General features: G+C 41.1%; 2 protein-coding genes across 2 annotated transcripts in view; one reads left to right on the top strand and one right to left on the bottom strand.

Moving 5' to 3' along the window:
• The window catches only part of LOC130181265 (serine/threonine-protein kinase 32C-like), a 76,768-nt gene extending 63,371 nt beyond the window's left edge, over window positions 1–13,397 (top strand). Inside the window, exons 8-12 of the mRNA XM_056395261.1 lie at window positions 121–237; window positions 3,778–3,903; window positions 4,265–4,393; window positions 7,371–7,438; window positions 8,969–13,397. Of these exons, the coding sequence (XP_056251236.1) occupies window positions 121–237; window positions 3,778–3,903; window positions 4,265–4,393; window positions 7,371–7,438; window positions 8,969–9,170 (642 nt within the window). The 3' untranslated portion in view covers window positions 9,171–13,397. The remainder of the gene's footprint in view (window positions 1–120; window positions 238–3,777; window positions 3,904–4,264; window positions 4,394–7,370; window positions 7,439–8,968) is intronic.
• Window positions 11,935–19,321, bottom strand: LOC130181266 (placenta-specific protein 9-like). The gene is made up of 3 exons (XM_056395262.1): window positions 19,003–19,321; window positions 14,422–14,513; window positions 11,935–13,965 (listed from the first exon to the last, which is right to left on the bottom strand). Exons 1-3 carry the CDS (start codon window positions 19,064–19,066, stop codon window positions 13,816–13,818), a joined length of 306 nt encoding a protein of 101 aa, XP_056251237.1. The 5' UTR covers window positions 19,067–19,321; the 3' UTR covers window positions 11,935–13,815.

Here is a 19,321-nt window from a genome sequence, read left to right on the forward strand (position 1 = left end):
TCTGAGATATTTTATGTTAGAAGGCTGCAAAAACTCAACTTGCCTCCATTCCTCCACCATTTCTTTCTCCTCATCTTAATATTTTTCCTTCCTCTTTTTGTCAACCTGTACTCATACCAGAGGCCCTATGATATCCACGCCAATAACTCGGTGGAGTCCCTGATTCAGCTCTTCAGCACAGTCAGTGTGCAGTACAGCCCAGCTTGGCCCAAGGATCTGGTTTCCCTCATGAGGAAGGTGAGCTGGACACAGTGGGACATCATTTAATTTCAGCTCTGTCAGTTAAACAACTGGATTTACCTCAAAATTTAAACACATAAATCTTTGCCTACTAAAAGATAAAACTATCATGAAATTGTGGCAGTGGTAGAGATTAATGATTCTGATGTTTTATATTATCAGTACAAATGGTACATGTTGCATAGATTGAGAACTGCTTAGATTTAATGAAAATTAATTTAATTGGAGATACCCCTGAACCCCTGAAAAAACTTTTGATGGTGGAGATCCTTTAGCTAATTTTGATATATTATATTTTTTGCTTCCAGCACCTGCTTGATTTGAGACAGGTTGCATTAGTTCTCAAAGTTTTATTATCTTTTTTTGGGGGGGGGGGGGGGGGCTTTTTATGCCTTTATGATAGCACAGTAGAGAGAGACAGGAAATGGGGAGGCAGAGAGAGGGGGAATGACATGCAGCAAAGGGCCGCCCGATGCGGGACTCGAACCGGGGCCGACTGCAGCAAGGACTGTAGCCTCTACATATGGGGCGCCTGCTCAACCCACTGCGCCACTCGACACCCCGTTCTCAAAATTTTATGATCAACTGAAATTAATAGTTGAATTGATAGTTTCATTAGTTACTTAAATGACTGAAAAATATATTCTCTGACTATTAAATAACTATTTAAGTCATTTCTAAGCCAAAAGCCAAACCTTCTTAAACCCCAGCTTGTTATTTGCAAGTATGCTTAGTCTTATGTGATTGTAAATTGTATAGATTGGTACTTTGTTGGTGTCAGTTTACAAACCAAAAGATTAAGGATCAGGAGGTAAGGAGGGCCGGGATGTAGAGGTGATATCAGTGTACATATTGAGGTAAAAAGCCACTGAAGCCTCAGGAACAGAAGATGCAGGTACTGTTGGGGGACTGGAGCTGGAGGGAGGGAGGATGAGCTGAGACCCTCAGGGCAAAGGAGAAGAAAAACGACAGATGGGAATCTGAGGGATGGAAGCACAGAAACGGAGCAAATGGGTGAGAGAAGAGAGACAGTGTGTGTGTATGTGTGTGTGTGTCAACCAGTATATTGCTCATGATAATATCCATCATAACAAGTAATTTGACTTGATATTGAAGCTTTTCTTACAAGTGAAAATCTGACAGTTTGATGAGAAAATTCCCATTGCGTCAAATGGAAACAAATCTGCTCAACACTCTTTCTCTATAATAGTCTACCTTATTCTACTTTGAGTCAACATGTTCTCATCTGCACAAGTGAAACTGTGATGGAAACAAATTAGCACATCCCCTGTGGCAGTATTTCTTTAGTCATTTAAAGACAGGATTTTGGAGTGAGTAAGAGAACACGTGGCTTGTTAAAAAGGATATTTCTTGGCAGAGTGTAAGTGTGAGCATGAGTGCGTGCATGTGCTCTGTGTCTGAGTGACTGAGTGTTCTGGACGGAGCGTAGGTCTCTTCCGCTCTGCTGCTGATCGATTACCGTGTCTGGACTCCACCGAGACAGACCTAACCGGCCCTGCAGGAGAAAACTGAATCAGCCTGTGACCGAAGCAAGGAAGAGAGTTAACATGACAACAAAAGCCACATCTTCTTATCAATTCCAGTGTTTACCCTGAGGTGAAAAATGAAACAGATGGTGTTCCATTAAAAACACAACTGTATCAGCTCCAGTTTTTATTTCCTCCCTGGGATAAGTGACTCCACTCATGTGTGGCATTCATCCGTCTTGATCAGTGCAACAATTTTGATTCAAACCTGATGAGTGGCTGATTTGATTAACAGTGCCCCCTGTTGGTTAGTATATCAGAAAGTTTACCAGATTTCCTCCAGTTGATGTTTAGTGGCAACATAAATATATAGTTTTCTCTTATGGAGCCTTCAAAGATAGATGAATAACTATTTATTAAATAAATGATCAATAATAAATAAATTGTGCAAAATGCTGAACTAATAATTTCATTCATAAGTTAATTTTTCATTATATAAACTTTTATTTCAAAACAGCTGTTTATAAAAGTCTGTTTTTATTCAATTAAAACAGTTATCTCAGCTGTATTCAATGTGATATTTTATTTCATAATGTATGTTTTTATTTCACAGTGTCACTCTTCCTGTAGATGGTGTTGTCACTGCCTCCTCACCTTTCAGTCTATCACATGCAAGCATGGTCAGTAACTGCTACCAAATTTAGTGGAGTGAGCTCCGGGCAGCTGTAGCACCAACAGTGTCAGAGTAATGACATTTTTCACTGCAGACATTGTGGCTTGCTATAGCAGGAAAAGCACAGGTGGAACTGATAACATTAAGAACGACTGTATTTCCTTTAGGGGAGCTGATTTCAGGGCCCTGGTAATGTGCTTGCTGACTCATTGTCATGGCCTACAGGGACACTTGATGGAACTCGTTAACAAAATTTGTTTCACCTGTTGTTCCTGAATAAACCAACTAAAAAAACAGTTTGCAGGCACAGTAGTATCTTAACGAGACTGCAAATGCTACCTTCCTGACAGCCTAGCTAGCACGGTAAGGTTGTGAGCTTTAATTGTTACTCAGTGTCAAAGTGAAAAGACAGTGTAAACAGCAGCAGCTGGCTTAATGCTCCTCAGAGAAAGAGAGACAGACTGTCTTTAGTGGTTGCTCAGGGCAACAGGAGATAGCTAACACAGCTATCACTAGTGTCTTTGCTGAGTTACTATCCTAACTAGCTAAGCTACTTATCTAACCTAGCTAGTTAGCTGGCTAAATGATAGTAGTTGCTGATTTGCTTGAGACACCACTGTCATGAAAAGTGACATTATGAAATGAGAAAATATGGAACTCAAGTAAAACCCCAGTTAATATCAAATGATGAAATATCAGAATAATGAGGTTGGAGTGAATAATTTCCCATTTTATTGGTTTATTTATATGTTTTACACATTTTATTCATTTATTTCATTATGTGTTTTTGTATTTATTTAATATTAAACGCTTTGTAGGTAGCCTACATATTCTTGTGCATGCTTAGAAACAATAAAAACTTAAAATATCAAGTGACTATAACAATATCTCCATTCCCCATGAAAACAAACAATATGTCTATATTTTGTATCCACAAGTCTGAATTCATACAGTAGCGTACTTATAGCCGAAAATATTCAATATCAAATGTTTACATTTTTATGGCAGGATGGTTTCAGGGAAACATCTCAAGTACAAGTGTAACACAATATTTTCAGCTCCTTCTTATGTTCACTTCAACTAGCCCAGCTGCACACTATTTGAATTACACAATCAACACCCACATTTGTGAGTTTATTTCACCTCCAGAGAGAATAAGAGCCTGGCTGTGAGTGAGGAGAGAAGTTGTGAAGGTGATATTGCTACTTGGAAGGTGACATGATGTAGGTGACATTGGTGTGTGTGTGTGTGTGTGTGTGTGTGTGTGTGTGTGTGTGTGTGTGTGTGTGTGTGTGTGTGTGTCTGTGTCTGTGTCTGTGTCTGTGTCTGTGTTTGTGTGTGTGTGTGTGTGTGTGTTTGTGTGTCCATTCCTTCTAGTTACTGACAGTGAACCCAGAGCATCGTTTCTCCAGCGTGTCTGACATGCAGACATCTCCCTACCTCGCTGATGTCAACTGGGATGCTGTATACGAGAAGAAGATGGAGGCTGGATTTGTTCCTAATGTTAGTGTGAAGAGATCAGATATCAACACACGCGCACATGTACAATTAAACATTTAAACGCACATGCAGGTGCTCCTTCATGTTTGTGGATGGTAATGAGGATGTGTAGCAACTAAATAATGCAAAGGAAATTGAATGCAGCTTCTTCATGTTATCTCACTATAGTGTGTGCACATGCACTTACTGTACATTTGTGTGTGCATGTGAGTGTATTCATGTGTGTTATTCAGTACATTGAGTTCAGTGTGCACTTTGCATTTGTGCACTCTGTGGCTCTGTGTATACAGCAGCAGATTTATGATCCTGTTTGTGTGTGTGTGTTTGTGTTTCTTATTATCTCCTGTGCATCTCCCTTCTGCAGAAAGGTCGCCTCCACTGCGACCCCACCTTTGAGCTGGAGGAGATGATCCTGGAGTCGCGTCCACTTCACAAGAAGAAGAAGAGGCTGGCCAAGAACCGGTCTCGAGACAACAGCAAGGATTCGCAGTCGGTAAGTGACATGGTCCACAGTCTTAAAAATCAACCAGAAATCAAAGCCACAGTGTCCATCCTCCCAACTCATTCATGAGTATTTTGCATACTAGGACAGTGCCGACCTATAATAAAATGCTTTTCATGTGGTTTGGTTTTGTTTATTGACAATATTGTAATATAGTTATTGATGTATTACTAAACTGCAACAAATCAGATTTAGCAGCCGATAGAATTTTAAATTCCTGAACTAATTTGATTGTCACTGGTGTTTTCACCATCCACTAATCTTTACCAAGATGGAGACAGACTTTCCATGTCCTTATAAGTGTGGCTGAAAACGACTAATATTATTATTTTGTTTTCTTGTAATTTAATTAATTGATTTTGTGTATAAATGTCAGAGAATAGTGAAAAATACCCATCATAATTTATACAATTTCACCAGGAAGCTCAAGGTTGTCATCAAACTGCTTGTTTTGTCTGATCAACAGTCCAGCATTCAGAGATACTCATTTTACAATCACATAAAACAAAGAAAAGCAGCAAATCCTCACATTTGAGAAGCTGGAGCTGCAGGATGTCTGATTTTTGCTTAAAAAACTACTTAAATACAGTAGTTCAGGTTGAGCTCTAATTGACTAATGGATTAATTCACAAGAACAGAGAAAAGAAATGAATCATAAAAGTAGGCCATTAATAAAAAGTAAGATGCTAACAAGGTAGAAGCCATACTAAAAACACACAAAAAATCACATCATATAAACAAAACTACAAAGGAAATGCACCTTGTGTGTTCACGTATGTGTCTCCCCTCCGGGATTATTTCAAAAGGTGCTGCTAATCTGCACCATCTTTCATAGTTTATCTTTAAAGATGAAATACTGAAACACTTCATAACCTCAGCATTAAAAGCATTATGTCGTGTTGAGGAGGAGGATTTAGGAGCTGCGAGGATGAAGGTGGAATTCAAGATGTCACAGCAGCTGTTAAAAGGCCTTTATTCCCTTTGATGATAGAAAGGGCTATTTTTATCTTAGCTCACATGTTAAAGGGTTATTTTCCAGTGTAAAATGCTATATTTTGCTCTTTCCCTGTTATTTTGATCTTTGTGTCCCTGTGCAGAGCAGATTAGCCTTATTTTCTGTATGTAGGTGCTAAAAGCAAATGATTATAAAGAAGACACCTGCAAACGCACACGTGTCTGAGAAAATGATTACCTGCTGCAGATGAGTAGTACTCATAGATATTGTACACATGACGAGGTAGGGCCAGCCTGGGATAACAATGTAAATCAGGTTTACCTCAGTCTCCCGTCTGTCAGTTCCTGTCAATACGGTATATTTTTAGATTGGTGGTGAGCCAAATCCCAGCATCCTCTTTTTCTCAGCTACTGTGAATTACCTCGGCTTGTGACAATAAAGACAGATTTACTGTACAAGCATGTGAGCTTCAGGCATCTTATAAGCAGCCTGATTGAGATCATACATCTTCCTAAAGAGACAATAATCTCTCTTTTACTGCCACACTGTATATTTTTCTCCAGCTTTAAAATGAACTCCAAGGGGGAAATAAGATTATTACAGCGTGATATTATTACCAAAACAAAAGGATTTTGAAATTAAAAGAACAGGTTCACATTTTAGAAAAATCACCTATTTGCTTTTTTGTTTTTGCTGAGAGTGAGATGAGAAGATTGATGCCATTCTCACATCTGTATGGTAAATACATAGCTACAGCCAGCAACTGGTATAATGTGATAATTGGTGAGCTTGTTCTTCCCATTTGGACAGAGCCAAGCTAGCTGTTTCCCCCAGTCTTTATGCTAAGCTAAGCGAAGCAGCTGCAAGCTCCAGCTTCATATTCACTGTAAAAATGTCAGAGTATCAATCTTCCTATATAACTCTCAGCAAGGAAGCGAATAAACATATTTCAAAAAAATTTCAAACCACTCCTCTAAGTTACCTATTATTTACAAAACAATGTCTGGTTTTAGCGCCATGGTGATGTCTGTTTTACATACATTTGATAACTCTGACTGTTCGTCTGACAGGAAATTCTTTTGGAAGACACCACCTTGGGTTCTGGGAAATTGTGATGAGCTATTTTCTAAACCTTTAAACCTTTTTTCAAACCTTTATAGTCTAAAGGTTTAACAGCCTTCATAGTATTTACTCCTTTTCAAAAATAGACAAAGGCAAAAAGGGAATCTTGCAGTAGAATATGACATTCACAAAGAAATTGTGAAATAAAAGACAAGTCATCACATACATGACGAAGCCTGGGCCTGTCCTGATGTGCCCTGTGTGTGCTGAAACCAGGAGGATTAACTAGAGTCCCTTTCTCTTGCTGCTTTGCTGTGTTTGATTGAGACACTATTTACCACAGACTGAAGATATCCTCTCTGTATTTATGAGAAACAGCCTGTTCCCATCAGACAGTCATCATGACATCAGTGTTATTAACGTCAGCAGTGTGTGTGTGTGTGTGTGTGTGTGTGTGTGTGTGTGCGTGCGTGCGTGCGTGCGTGCGTGCGTGTGTCTTATCAGCGTTGATCAGCATGTGCAAGGAGTGTGCACCTCTAACAATTGCAGGGTTATGAGACTTTGTGTCTGTATATGTGTGTGTGTGTGTGTGTGTAGCACATACGTGTGTGTGCCTGCTTGTGTGTGCTCATACTGCGTTATTACCGAGATTATTAAATTATGAAGCCTTCAGTGCTGTTGTCATGGCCTCAAGTGCTTTCGGAAATATGAGCTTCTATTTTCGTCTCGGGCCAAACATCCAGTTTGAGGAGGGCTCACAAACAATTCATGACTTGTTTAAAAAGAGCAACCAAGAAAAAAAGAAAAGCTCTGAGGAAAAAGACATTTTCACCTCAGTGGTCATTTGGATGACTGATTCACGTTCTATCTATAGTTTTTGATGATGATAATGAGGTTGATGTTGATGATGTAGATGACGAGCAGGATGCTTGGTCTGTTGACTGCCCACAGGAGAATGACTACCTACAGGAGTGCCTTGAAGTGGTGCAGCAAGAGTTCATGATCTTCAACCGTGAGAGGTAAGAGAGCAGCAGAGCAGCAGACCGTTCATAACAGCGGCTAAAAGCAGAGCTTCCTGTTTAGTCATTGAACAGTTATGAAGCAACAAAGCCAGAAAATCATTATCCTGTTAGATCAACTGCAAAGGGCAAAATATTATAATAATCAGGCCTCATTTGCCCTTCAAACAAATAAAATGCGGCTCGTGTTGGAACCCAACAACAGTAAGTGGTAAGTACAAAAACACAGTAAGTGCAGTAAGTCAAAGATGAAGTGGGAAGTGGATATTTGGGTAGTAATTTTATCATTTGTCATTGTTTTCTCTTCTCTTCTGGCTGACCTGAGGGTTTGATGTGCGATTGTCTGAACGCCCATGTTTCCTGTCCTATCAGACTTTGCTAATTCCCTTATGTTCGCTGATCTTTACCCAGATCTGAGTAAATTATTTTGGGGAGTACAATATTATCATAACTGCTAGAAATGATGATCAAATCTACCACAATTAAACCCAATTTGTGAGAACTATATTTTCCTTTCATAACAAAACTCTATTGATATTTTTATTTTACTGAAGAGCTGAAAGAAAACATTTCCCTCACTGTCACCTGCACTTAAACCATGACTGGGATTAAACCATGAATTAATGTGGAGCTAACACTGAACGTACCCTAAGGCATTGGTGCTGTGTGAAATTGCTGAGGGATCAGTAGATGAGAAAAGTTATGAACTTGTATCAGCTGCAATTTGTGAAGAGCCACAGCAAATACTCATTTATCTCCACTATAAATCAAAACCACAGAGCGTGCGGTGTATCTTAATAAGGTTATTGATACAAGGAGGCATCCAGCTCAGAGGGGAGCGTTGCATATTCCTCCAAACCTGTGTGACAGCCAAATGAATCAATGAAATGACTTGGATAGGAAAATCACAGGTGACAAAAGGCTTTAAAGAGCCCACCCTGCTGTGGCTAAATATGATGCATCTAATCTTTTGTATGTTAGTAAAATATACACAGATTATCATAAATAAAGAGTATGATATCCATATCTACTTTATCATAGAGTATGTGTCCTCTCTGCAATGCAAAGGGAGGAATATTGGTTGAGTGCTGCCCTAAATTATTGCCTCATCTATTATTGAGCAGGTCCTGCCACTGCAACATTACTGAAATCCTTCTGTGTGGGAAATGTCTTATTATATCCTATTGCTCTAATTAATGGCAGTCGACTTCTATTTATAATAGAGGCCATAATATCTAGAATTATACAGCACGAGAGGAGCACTATATAATGAACTCAAGGCCTCTCATTACATTCAACTACTAGCTGTTTCTTTCTGTGTATGTTTGATTTTACTGCTTTCCGAAGAGGAAACATTATAGGAAGAGGATGTTTTGTCCTCCACATGGGGTTAAAGGTTTATGTTATAGTTAGATTGTGTATGTAGATATATATCTATATATATCTATATATATCTATCTCTATATATATATTCATGCAAATCTTGTAGTATTATATTTGTTTTGATGTCTGTTTCTCCATCGATCTCAGGTTGAAAAAGCGTCAGGAGGAGGGTCAGTCAGAGGCTGGGGGTGACGATGCCAGTGGAGATGGGGACAGAGAGGCTGAAGCCGTGGCCACTGACGATGACGCACCTGAGCCAGACCCCGACCCTGGTCCTGAGCCGGAGCCCGAGTCCTCTTCCAAGCTGAGCATGTGCGGCTCGGTCTGCTCCTCCCCTGGCAGCTGCTAGCACCACATCGCCTCACAGTGACGATCGCAGGTCTCTCTGGCTGCTGCAGTGTTTGTGCCATGCCGATAGATACGTTCTCACCTCTCTCCTGTATTGTAGCTAGGAGCGGAGGAAAACACACAGCAGGGCGATTTGAAGCGCAGCAGGACCTAAAATGGCTCCCACCATTTCCCTTATCTCTTTGTTTTGTTTTGTTTGTTTTTTTTGTAGCATCCTTCCGGTAAGGCATGAATGAAGCAGATTTCCAGAGAGTCCCCACCTACTGTATGTGTCCACCCTAGAGTAAGCTCTAACTTCTATGCAATGTTACAGTATAGCATGACAAATAAAGTATCACTTAATAGGAGGTGTTGTTCAGGAGCGGAAACCTCCACGAGCATGATGACATCCCGAGCAATGGCAGTCCACCGTTTTTTGTGGGGTTGGTGGTTTTGGCGGCGGCGCCTCCCCTCTCAGCCTTCCTGTTCAAAATCTGATGGGGACAACTGAATTATTCAGCACACGCAGGCACTCAGTTTATGTTATTGCTTGTGTCTTCAGTTCACTCTTCCCCTCAGCCTGTCTCATCTAACGTGTGCCCTAATTCGGAAAAATAGTTCTTCATTCTCTCCTGGAGCGCCTTCCTCCTGTTGCAACACCTCTCTGAGGCACTTTTACAGTAAGCATTCATGGCTGTTTTCAGTCAGGCCAAGGCGGTGTGGCTGGATTCATGTTGTAAACCTGTTTAAAGTGGTGCCTGATAATCAGTATTTGTTAATCACATTGTAGCCATGGATGCATTATAGGTCAGAATGCTAGTTTCTTCTTTGTCCAAGCTTTTTTTTAGGATGACAAGGTACGGTGATTTATGGGAAATCAGTGCAACAATCATAATGAAAGGTTTTGCTTGTCACTGTGTCTGTAATGGTTACCAAGATGTAGTATTTTAGCCCTGTGTTGTGCTCTGATTCAGAGAGCATCCAGAAACTCTGCTCTGGAGAATAAATACCAATCAGCAACAATCACATCCTTTAATAATCTATTAGAGAGCTGTTTGCTTCACTGGACTCCATCGTCTCTTTAAGTGCTTGGTTAGTATAAAGATCATCTCCCCGTAGAGTTTGTTTGGGGGCTGTACTTAAACGTGTAGCTGTGCCCTGTTGGAACTTCAAACTGTATAGACGAACTAGTCGATAACTGTCATCGTGATAGTGGTACATTTAAGGTGGCACCGTCAATCTCAGTCTGAACGACTGGGAACATGTAGCAAAAGTCCACCTTAAAACCCTAAGGCCTAATAAAATGAAAAACCATGTAAATAGCATACAGTGTAGGGTAATTAAACTCGCCACAGTTTTATGTGGGACTGCGAACTCGACATATAAACTAAAGGAAGAGCCGTGTGAAGCTGCGTGCTGCTTCATTCTTCTCTTCTTTCCAAGTGTGCAGGCACAACTTGTAGGCAAAATATGCCAAAGCTTTTCTACCATTTGCATAACCATTTCTAAGGAACTTTGAGTGTGTGAATGTATGTCTCTTTTCCCAGTATAACATAAAGTCAATGTTCCTTCTGCAAGTGAAAAAATACTTTCATTTATACAATAATATTGTGATGATGTATAAAGTATATATTTCAGGTAAGGGGGTAGACCTCAGAGTAAGTTTTGGGAAGTACGCCTGTTCACTGTCAAGAATAAAATGAGAAGATTGACACCACCACTCAGAGAACTGAGCTGCAGCTAAGAGGCAGTTAGCCTAGCTTAGCATAAAGACTGAAGGCAGGAGTGAAAAATCCACTTACTAGGGCACCTAAAGCTCACTAATTAACATGTTGTGTGTAGTGTGTTTAATCTATACACAGTAATGTTAAATTTCAGGGGAATTCACAAGCTCTGTTTGCCAAACAACAGCCAGGAGCAGTACGTTTCTGTTGCATAGAAGTCCTGGATGGATGGGAGAAGTGTTGTCCATCAAGTCATAGTTATATGGGGTAATTTGCTCTAAACCCACAAATTATAGATAAAAAAAAAAAAAAGAGAGATACAGTGTGTTCAGTTAGGAGCTGAAGTGGTGTGGTAGGTGGAGACTGAACTTTGCAGAGAGCCAGGCTCGCTGTTATAGGGAGACTCTCAGGGGACTGCGAGGCGTAAGGCACGTGAAAGACGGAGGCAGCCTAAGGCATCGGTGGGCTTCATTTACATAGTGCTCTTGCTCGCTGGGCTGCATTTACTCTGAAACCTTCTACTGTTTTGAAAGCCACAGTTGTTAATGCTCTCAGCAGCCTTCATAAATTACTTTGTCATTTCTGGATTGAGAGTAATCTTAAATAAGAGGGGTGCCCATTCACGTACTGGCCAAAGAGCTGATAACTACGGTGGCCCTGAGAGCTTAACGCACTGCAACCTAAGAAAACACATGCAAAAAGACAAAACACAAACAATTTTATAAAACATCTTCATCAATGTAACAACACGTGTGCTGTAAATACACACAGCACAAGCAAATACAGAAACACGCTGCAAGTGGCACAGACTATAACGGAGGTGTTCACAGGGGACACAAAAAACATGAAGAACCTGTCTGGTACACACTTGTTCAATGCTTTGTGACTTTTGAGGTTAAAATGTTTCTGAATTTACATGTGTTTTGTCTATTTGCATTCATTTTCTTAAGCTTCAGGGCGTTGAGCAGAACATTGTTGTTTAAATAAGATGACAACAAACTGAATGACTTTAATAATCATTTCACAGTAGAGTGTAACCAGAGAATTAGACGAGCTCTGATGTAACCATTTTACATTTTTTAATGAAGACTCATGCCATTATCAAATATACAGCAAATGGTGATTTATATTGTACACTGTAGCACTGTAACAACGTAATAATACTGTATCATTGGTAGTTTGATGGAGGCCTCAGGTCAGTCGACAGCATCAGTGGTATCAACCTTCTCATCTATCACCCTCAGAAACAAAGCAGACAAGTGTACTTCCCAAAATGTAGAGCTATTTCTTTAAACACTATACATTATGATTAGATTAAGAAGCTTCTTTAAAGGGATATAAAGTGGCATCTTCCAAGTTCGCCAAAATATATGATGAATTTAATAGTATCAAGCCCTGCGCTTTTTTTGCATGTACCTTTACAGTATAAGCCTGTTTTTGCCAAAGCCTTGAGCTTGAGCCTTACCGGCTGATTTGTGCATGCACAAGCTTTTGGTAATAGCATACCTCGATACTCACCTGATTACTGACACAGTCCAAATCAAAGTATAACTGACATGTGTGGCTGTTTCTGAGCAGTGAGTTTTGTGAACTTTAAACTGTACAAAATCCTATAATCTGCAGTGTTATATGGGCGGCATGATATTTTTAGATGATATGCAGTATCTTCTGGCATCTTGTAGGTTGTCTTAATGCTCTGTTCAAGTATACGGGCTCGTACCCTTGCTGTATGAGTGGAATGAGGTCAGCAGCTGTGTGCGTGATGCTCTGTTGTGGGTTAAGTGTTGCGTTTTTGTCTGTGCAGCAAAAGGAAGAAGAAATTGGAAGTGGGACAGGTTTTCAGTTCACCCCATAACAGAATTTGCTGCATTATTAAAACACTGAATGTCTCCATTTGTGGAAAAGAAAGCTCAGTTATTTCTAAGACTCATTAAATGAGACTACACTCCATCAGAATCAACATAGGCTTAAAGTGGATGTGTAATTATATGTTAATCATTTGTAAATGGATAAAAACTGATTTAATTTAAGTGTAGCTTTTCTCTAAGTTACAATACTAATCTACAGTTTTGGCATTTGTTGATATCAGTGATCAATCCTAATTGGACCGTGCTTGCAAACCCTCCCGACATGTTTCTTTGTGTGTTAATGTTCTGGATGCTGTTAGGTGTTTCAAATAAAAAAAGGCATTGTGCTAGTGTTTGACCAGCAGCAGCATGTCTCCTGCTCAAGCGTTTCCCGATTGATGGATGCTCTCGAGGCGTACCATACTGTAGATGTCTTACCTCTGTGGATACAGTTTGAAACTCAGTGCCCTGTTGAGAAATACAAAACAAGAAGAAGATGTGATTTACGCCACTCTTTTCCTCCTTGTGAACCTATTTTGCATAATGTTCTTGTGCTGCAGGATTTTTACAGGGAGTCGGTGAAAGCCTTGTTACTGTACCAACTGAAACTGCTCTGTGTTTAAAACATGCTGCTTTAACTGCTTTGATAAAGAAATAAAACTCCTTCCAGTAATTTTACATCCGTGTCTTTGTCATTTCCACTGAGACGCGGCGTCAAAGGCACAGTTTGTGAGGGGACAGTAGGGGGCGACGGAGAGAGAGAGAGCGGGAATTGACTTTTTGAATTAATCTCTTTGAATGGCACTGTAAACATGAGCTGTGCCACTATTGACTGCAGGGGGTTAGAATCTGGGACTGAATCTAAGGCTGGAGAAGAGAAGAGGCTGTTGCAGGATAAGTATGAATAAATAATGCAGAGAGGCTCGTCTTTGTGCAAAGAGCTGCCTCCTCATCTCAGATATAAACTTCTTTTTGATATACAGATACATGTATCTAGAAAATAAAAAATAAAAAAAGTCATAGAAACAGATTTAATCCTTAAAAGTCCAAGTTCAAGAGTCTTCGTCAGCCCCTCCTCCATGGACATCTGGTTAGTTTAGGACTCGCCCCTCTGCCCCGGCTCCTCCAGGATGTCCACAGCTGTTTTTCCTGTATTGTCCAACATGGGGCGCCACTTTGGGGCTTCAATGTCATCCAGGAGAGAAGCAAGCCCGACCTCCAGCTTCTCCACGGTCTCCTCCACCTTCTGCAGGAGACAGAAGACATATTTTTGTGGCTGACATATAAATAATACATTAATAAGTTGTATTATGAATAATAGAGTCATCGCTCATGAATAATACGATGACTTATTCATATGAATATTACAGTTGCCCAAAACAGCGAGTAAGGTAAGGTCAGAGTGAGTCTGGGGTTTGTCAAATTAGATGAATGTGGAGACTTTACAGTAAGTCATCAGTGTTTTGGAAAGAGCTGAGAAATCATGGAGATTTTTACACAATAAGTGAGACTCCAGGCTGCAGCTTCGTCGGCATCTCATGCTTGAAAGGAAATGCTGAGGATTTTTTTTTGGCAGCCTCAGATGGAGAAACAGCTGACATTTAATAATGAATTTTACACCAGGAGGGGAAAAAAAACATTCTGAATCCTGGTGACTTCAAAGCACTGAGGGCTGAGTGTGAGGTCGGTTTAGAAACGGCACCTTCTCCACTACATCCAGGCGGCTGTGAAGGTTGGTGTGCTCCTGACAGGCACTTGAACGCACCGCTCGAGGCCGCAGGTCAGGCTCAGGACCTGAAAACAGAAAGGATGTGTATATGAGTGGACGCACAGCATACAGTATGATGCACACACTTACAGTTACAGGTATTAGGAAGCAGAAATATTCTTTCCTATGGCGGTAGGAGATACTAAAGTCCAACCTGATCTGGAAAACAGAAAACATTCATCAACATATTTAGTGGACAAAGGTGTCGGTCTTCTCATATATCCCATCAATAAAGCCTAAAAGTCCAGGGTTTTTAAAAGAATCTTTTTGGGAACTGGGTTTTTCTAGTAACTGTCCAAGGTGCTCGAAGTCTCACTCAAATTTAAAAGGGTTCCTCCAGAAGCTGTAACTTGAAGATGAGGTTCTTTGAGGGTTCGTCTAGGAACTTCATCCTATGGAACGGTCACTTGAAGCACCTTCAGTGTAATTTTACATTAGCTGAGTAGCCAGTTGGATATTTGAGTAACCTCATCATATGTAAAGGGTTTTTTTGAAGCACCACAAATATATTTTTAAGTTCCTTGAGCCCCCTGTTGGATGTTCGAGGCACTTTTAGTTTTTACAACATACAGTATAAGCAAATTTCCCAAAATGTAAAACCAGCTTGAAGTCAAACCTTTGATGCTACGATACAAGAAAAAAAGCATCTCTTTCAGTGCAGTTAAATGAATGTCTTAATTCTAACAAGGAAATCTACTGTTTGGATTATTTGCTTGTTTCCAAATGAAATTGTGTTTTATTGTTTTTCTCATAATGGCAGGACAGTGATCTGCCTTTCTTATGTGGAGTCTAAATTGAGAATAAACTGTGCAACATTCAGCACCATGAAGAAGAGCCTGATTCTCTTGGTGTGAGTTCACTTCAGCCAGATGGGGAGGGGCCACCTGCATTGTTCGAGCTGCCCCCCCCCCCCCCCCCCCCCCCCCCCCTTACAGTGATGTTTCCAATTATCTGTTTCTCTTTGAAGCCGACATATTTGAGGGGAAGTCTTCATTCTCTCGCACCTTCTCGTGGCTGCAGGCCAAGCTCCCATTCACAGCATTTGTACTTTATAAATGAGCAAACTTCTCCTTCATTTCCTGGATGCTGGCGGCGTTGCTGTCGCTGTTATTTAGATAAAACATTTGGAGTGTTTACAGACAGCTAATGCCCGAGAGCGTGTGTTGTTATTGAACATTAATGATGCTAAGGCTGTGTTAGTTTGCCTCTGCAGAGGGCTTTTTGTCAGTGTCATTCCTCTCATACTGTGGCTGCTTACCAATGACCAAACAAGGATGTGCTTTCACCGTTTCTACATAGTTAGGAAGCAAAAAATCCTTGCAAAAACACTTCAGGTCGCATCTTGAAGTTTTCTTTTATAACCACTGTTCTATGAGCTGGTGCCTTCCTGTGAGCTGTGAAAACCTAAACTCAAAACCCTGGAACTGCTTTCTTTTGACTTTCTTCAGGTTAAAATTGTTATGTTTTTTTGATTGACAGGTAGTCATATTGGACCCTTCTTTTGAGCACAATGAGAAAGCTCTCTGTCTGAACCTTTTCCTACCATCTCATACCTCTGTATTGTTTGTCCTCGCTAGAGCTTCACATGGGTTTATGGAAATATTCATTTCAGAGCAAAAGCATTCAGTCTGCTGTCAGATAAACACAGACTGCTGTTTTGTTCAGGTTTACAGCTGTGGACTTCAACACATTCACATCTGACGTGAACTAAAAAAGATTTGCTTTTATTAATGGCCGTTTAAAATGTCCCCCTGTAAGAGGAATCTGCTCCGTAACGAGTCCTTTACTCCACCACAGACTCGTCAAATCTTTTGTTCCTTAAGCAATGAAGGCTGTGCCAGCAGAGACAGCCAGAAATGATTCCCATATCTTATTCTGCATGATGTACAGCCTCGCCCGAGCATCACGCTGCCTTGATTTTACAGCGATATCCCATGGAAACATTTTACAAGCTCCATTACGCAGGCCGGAGGGGTGCCAGGTTCAGTACATGCAGGATGCAGGCCAAGAAAGAGCGACAGATGAATGAAAGGTAGGCTACAGTGACTTCATCAGATTTTCTAACTGAGCAGACGGGGCAGATGTCTCAGCGATGTAGGTTTGGTTGAGCATGAAGATATGAATATTTCCTGCACAGGATCTGGAGGTAGAGTCAGATTTCTAAGTTGTCAAAAATGGTGGTGTTTTATTGTTGCATTTCACAACAACCACAATCCACAATCCACTCCAGCTGTAGCAGAATGTGCTGCTGGTTTCCAGATCAGCAAAAAAAAAAACCCCAAAAAACAGGGCTCTCAAATCCCCCCTAAAACCACAGCTGCGCTTCCATCGACGTGTGAGTGTGTGTTTGTGTGATCAGCGTGTGTACACAGCACATCCTGCTCTTTAGGAGGGGAAAAACGTGCAACAGAGAGTTACATGCTGATGTTCACAGTGAATGCCTCACCCACTGAGTCTGCCAGAGCTGCTATGAAAAGAAAGAAGTGTGTGTAATAGACTGCAGATGCCATTAATGTGGCTGAGATGTTATATTGTCACCAGTCTGTTTCCAAACAGCGAGAAGGCATTTGTTCCTGTTTGTGTTGGCTTTCGCTCATATGAAGACTTTTTTTTTTTCCTCTCAGAGCTGTTCTAGGAGGTTGAGAAATCACATAGTGACCCCCCACCTCCCCTACATACTCCAAGGAATCACACACCACAGGGAAAGCAAACGTAGATATGATGATCTGACTGACTCCACCCAAGGACAAAGGTGAACCACTGTGTGTGTATGTGTGTGTGTGGAGTGTGTGTAATGTTTCTTTTTTTCTGAGGGGGGATGTGCACTGACAGGGCCTCCCTGCAGGACAGAGGGAGTTCAGTCGAGTGCAGAACTGAGGAGTTAGTGCATAACAACAGTGTTCATACAAACCAAGCTCTGGCCTGACAAATGCCAATAGAAAACAATAAAGGTCCCATATAGTATAAAGGTAGATGTCTATGTTTTGTTTGATTATAGAGCAGGTCTATGTTTTATATTAATACGATGAAAGTATCAAAGCGCTTAGTCAACAGAGAAATGCACACAGCCTGTAGAAACTGAAACCAGCTATCAGGACTCCTGTCATTTTGTGATGTCATAACTATACAGTCACTGCTCTCAGCCATGCCCCATGGCGGGGCCCACCTGGACCCACCATCTGACCTTGCAGGATTTGATTTCTGTGGGTGTTAACCTGAAAACTGCTATATTTTTATTTGATCACTCAGAAAACAGTCAGCCAATCAGAAGAGAGGCTCCTCGCCTCCACCTCTCTTCTGATTGGCTCACCGACCTGTTGTTACTAGAGCTCCAGACAGAAACCCGAGAGAGGAGATGTGAAACTACATTGAGATGGTTTTTGGTTCTTAAAACCACAAATATATCTTTTTATGGATCAACACTTCAAAATAAACACAGGAAACACGTATGTAAATATGGAGCTGTGAGGTGGTTTACAAGCAATAAAGAATAAAATCTTGTACCAAGATGTAGTGGCTGTATTGCAGTGTGTACCTCCCTGCTTGAATATATAGTGAAAAAAAATTAATGAGTCCTTACACTTCGACGTCTCTAATTGCTTACAGTGCACACACACTTCAGCTTCAGGGCTTCACTTTAAAATAAACTTCAAATGCCTTGATTGCTCACATGTTGACCGCTCCAGGCGATTCGGGGGCTTCTGTCGCTCAGAGATCAGACCTGAAACCTCAGTTCACTTCTGTGATTAAATAATAGCTGCCATATCTATTTCTCCTGGCTTTTAAGATAAGTGAGACCGGTGGAGTTGCCACATCCTACCTTTAAACAAGAACTATTTCACCCTGGTATGTTTTTTTGGTGTTTTTTTTAAATGGAACTGATGGAAATAAAATGAAATGAGGCAAAATGCTTGGTGCGTTGGTAACTGTGTGTGATGGTGTGCGTATGCTTCCTGCAGTTGGCCATTCTTGCAGTATGAAGTCAGTGTAATTCACACTGGAGGCCGTCACTCACAGATCTGGCTCTGGAGTGCTGGCCCACATTTCTGTGAATTTCCAGTGGATTATTGTAACGCTGGTAAACAAAGCTCAAAACACTGAGGGGCAGGAAGATGAACATGATAGATGAAGGGAAGAGTGATTGTTTGAAACTCTGCTGACAGTATATTAGATTATGTGCAGCCAGAGCTGCAGTTAAATTAGTAACAGATGTGCTGGCAACACCCTGCACACACAGACCCACATGTGTGTGCGTGTGTGGGGAGCCATGATGTCAGTTCAGCTTCATGTGTGTTCATCCAGCCATCATCTACACACACTTACATGCATTATACCATGCACCTAAAGCAAAATGTATGGAATAGACACTGATCAATAAATCATCTGTTCTAGTAAATCAACACACCAAACACTGAACTTGTTTAGCTGCTTCCTCTGTGTGCCCTCTGGCCCTTCCTGTCTTGACCTGTGACCCCCGTCTCCCCCCTCCTCCAGACCCCACCCAGCATCCCTTACCTGCTGCAGCATAGCCAATCAGGAGGAGGAGAAGTCCGATCGAGGAGGTGGGGAGGCGGATCATAGTGAGGAGGTGAAACCTGGTGAGCAGCTGGTGACGAAGATTGAAGAGCGTGTGCGTGAGAGGAAGGAAGAGAAACAGCGGGTGAGTGAGAGAAAGAGAGAGAGAGCCCCCAAATCTCCTCTAATTCTGAACCAGACTGAAAAACCAAATGATTTCCTCTCCTCCTCAGGTCTCCTGTCCCTGTGCTCGCTCTCTTGCTCTCTAATCCTTCCCTCCTTGACTTGGTTGCGCCCAGTTTCCTAATGAAAACATTAG

Source organism: Seriola aureovittata, chromosome 14 (assembly GCF_021018895.1).
Source record: "Seriola aureovittata isolate HTS-2021-v1 ecotype China chromosome 14, ASM2101889v1, whole genome shotgun sequence".
Taxonomy (NCBI): Eukaryota; Metazoa; Chordata; class Actinopteri; order Carangiformes; family Carangidae; genus Seriola; species Seriola aureovittata.

Coding starts and splice junctions, on each gene's coding strand:
- LOC130181266 (XM_056395262.1), bottom strand. CDS start 19,066: ATGATCCGCCTCCCCACCTCCTCGATCGGACTTCTCCTCCTCCTGATT. Junction 14,514..19,002: donor GATTGGCTATGCTGCAGCAG/GTAAGGGATGCT, acceptor TTCTGTTTTCAG/GTCCTGAGCCTGACCTGCGG. Junction 13,966..14,421: donor GCCTGGATGTAGTGGAGAAG/GTGCCGTTTCTA, acceptor TGTCTCCTGCAG/AAGGTGGAGGAGACCGTGGA.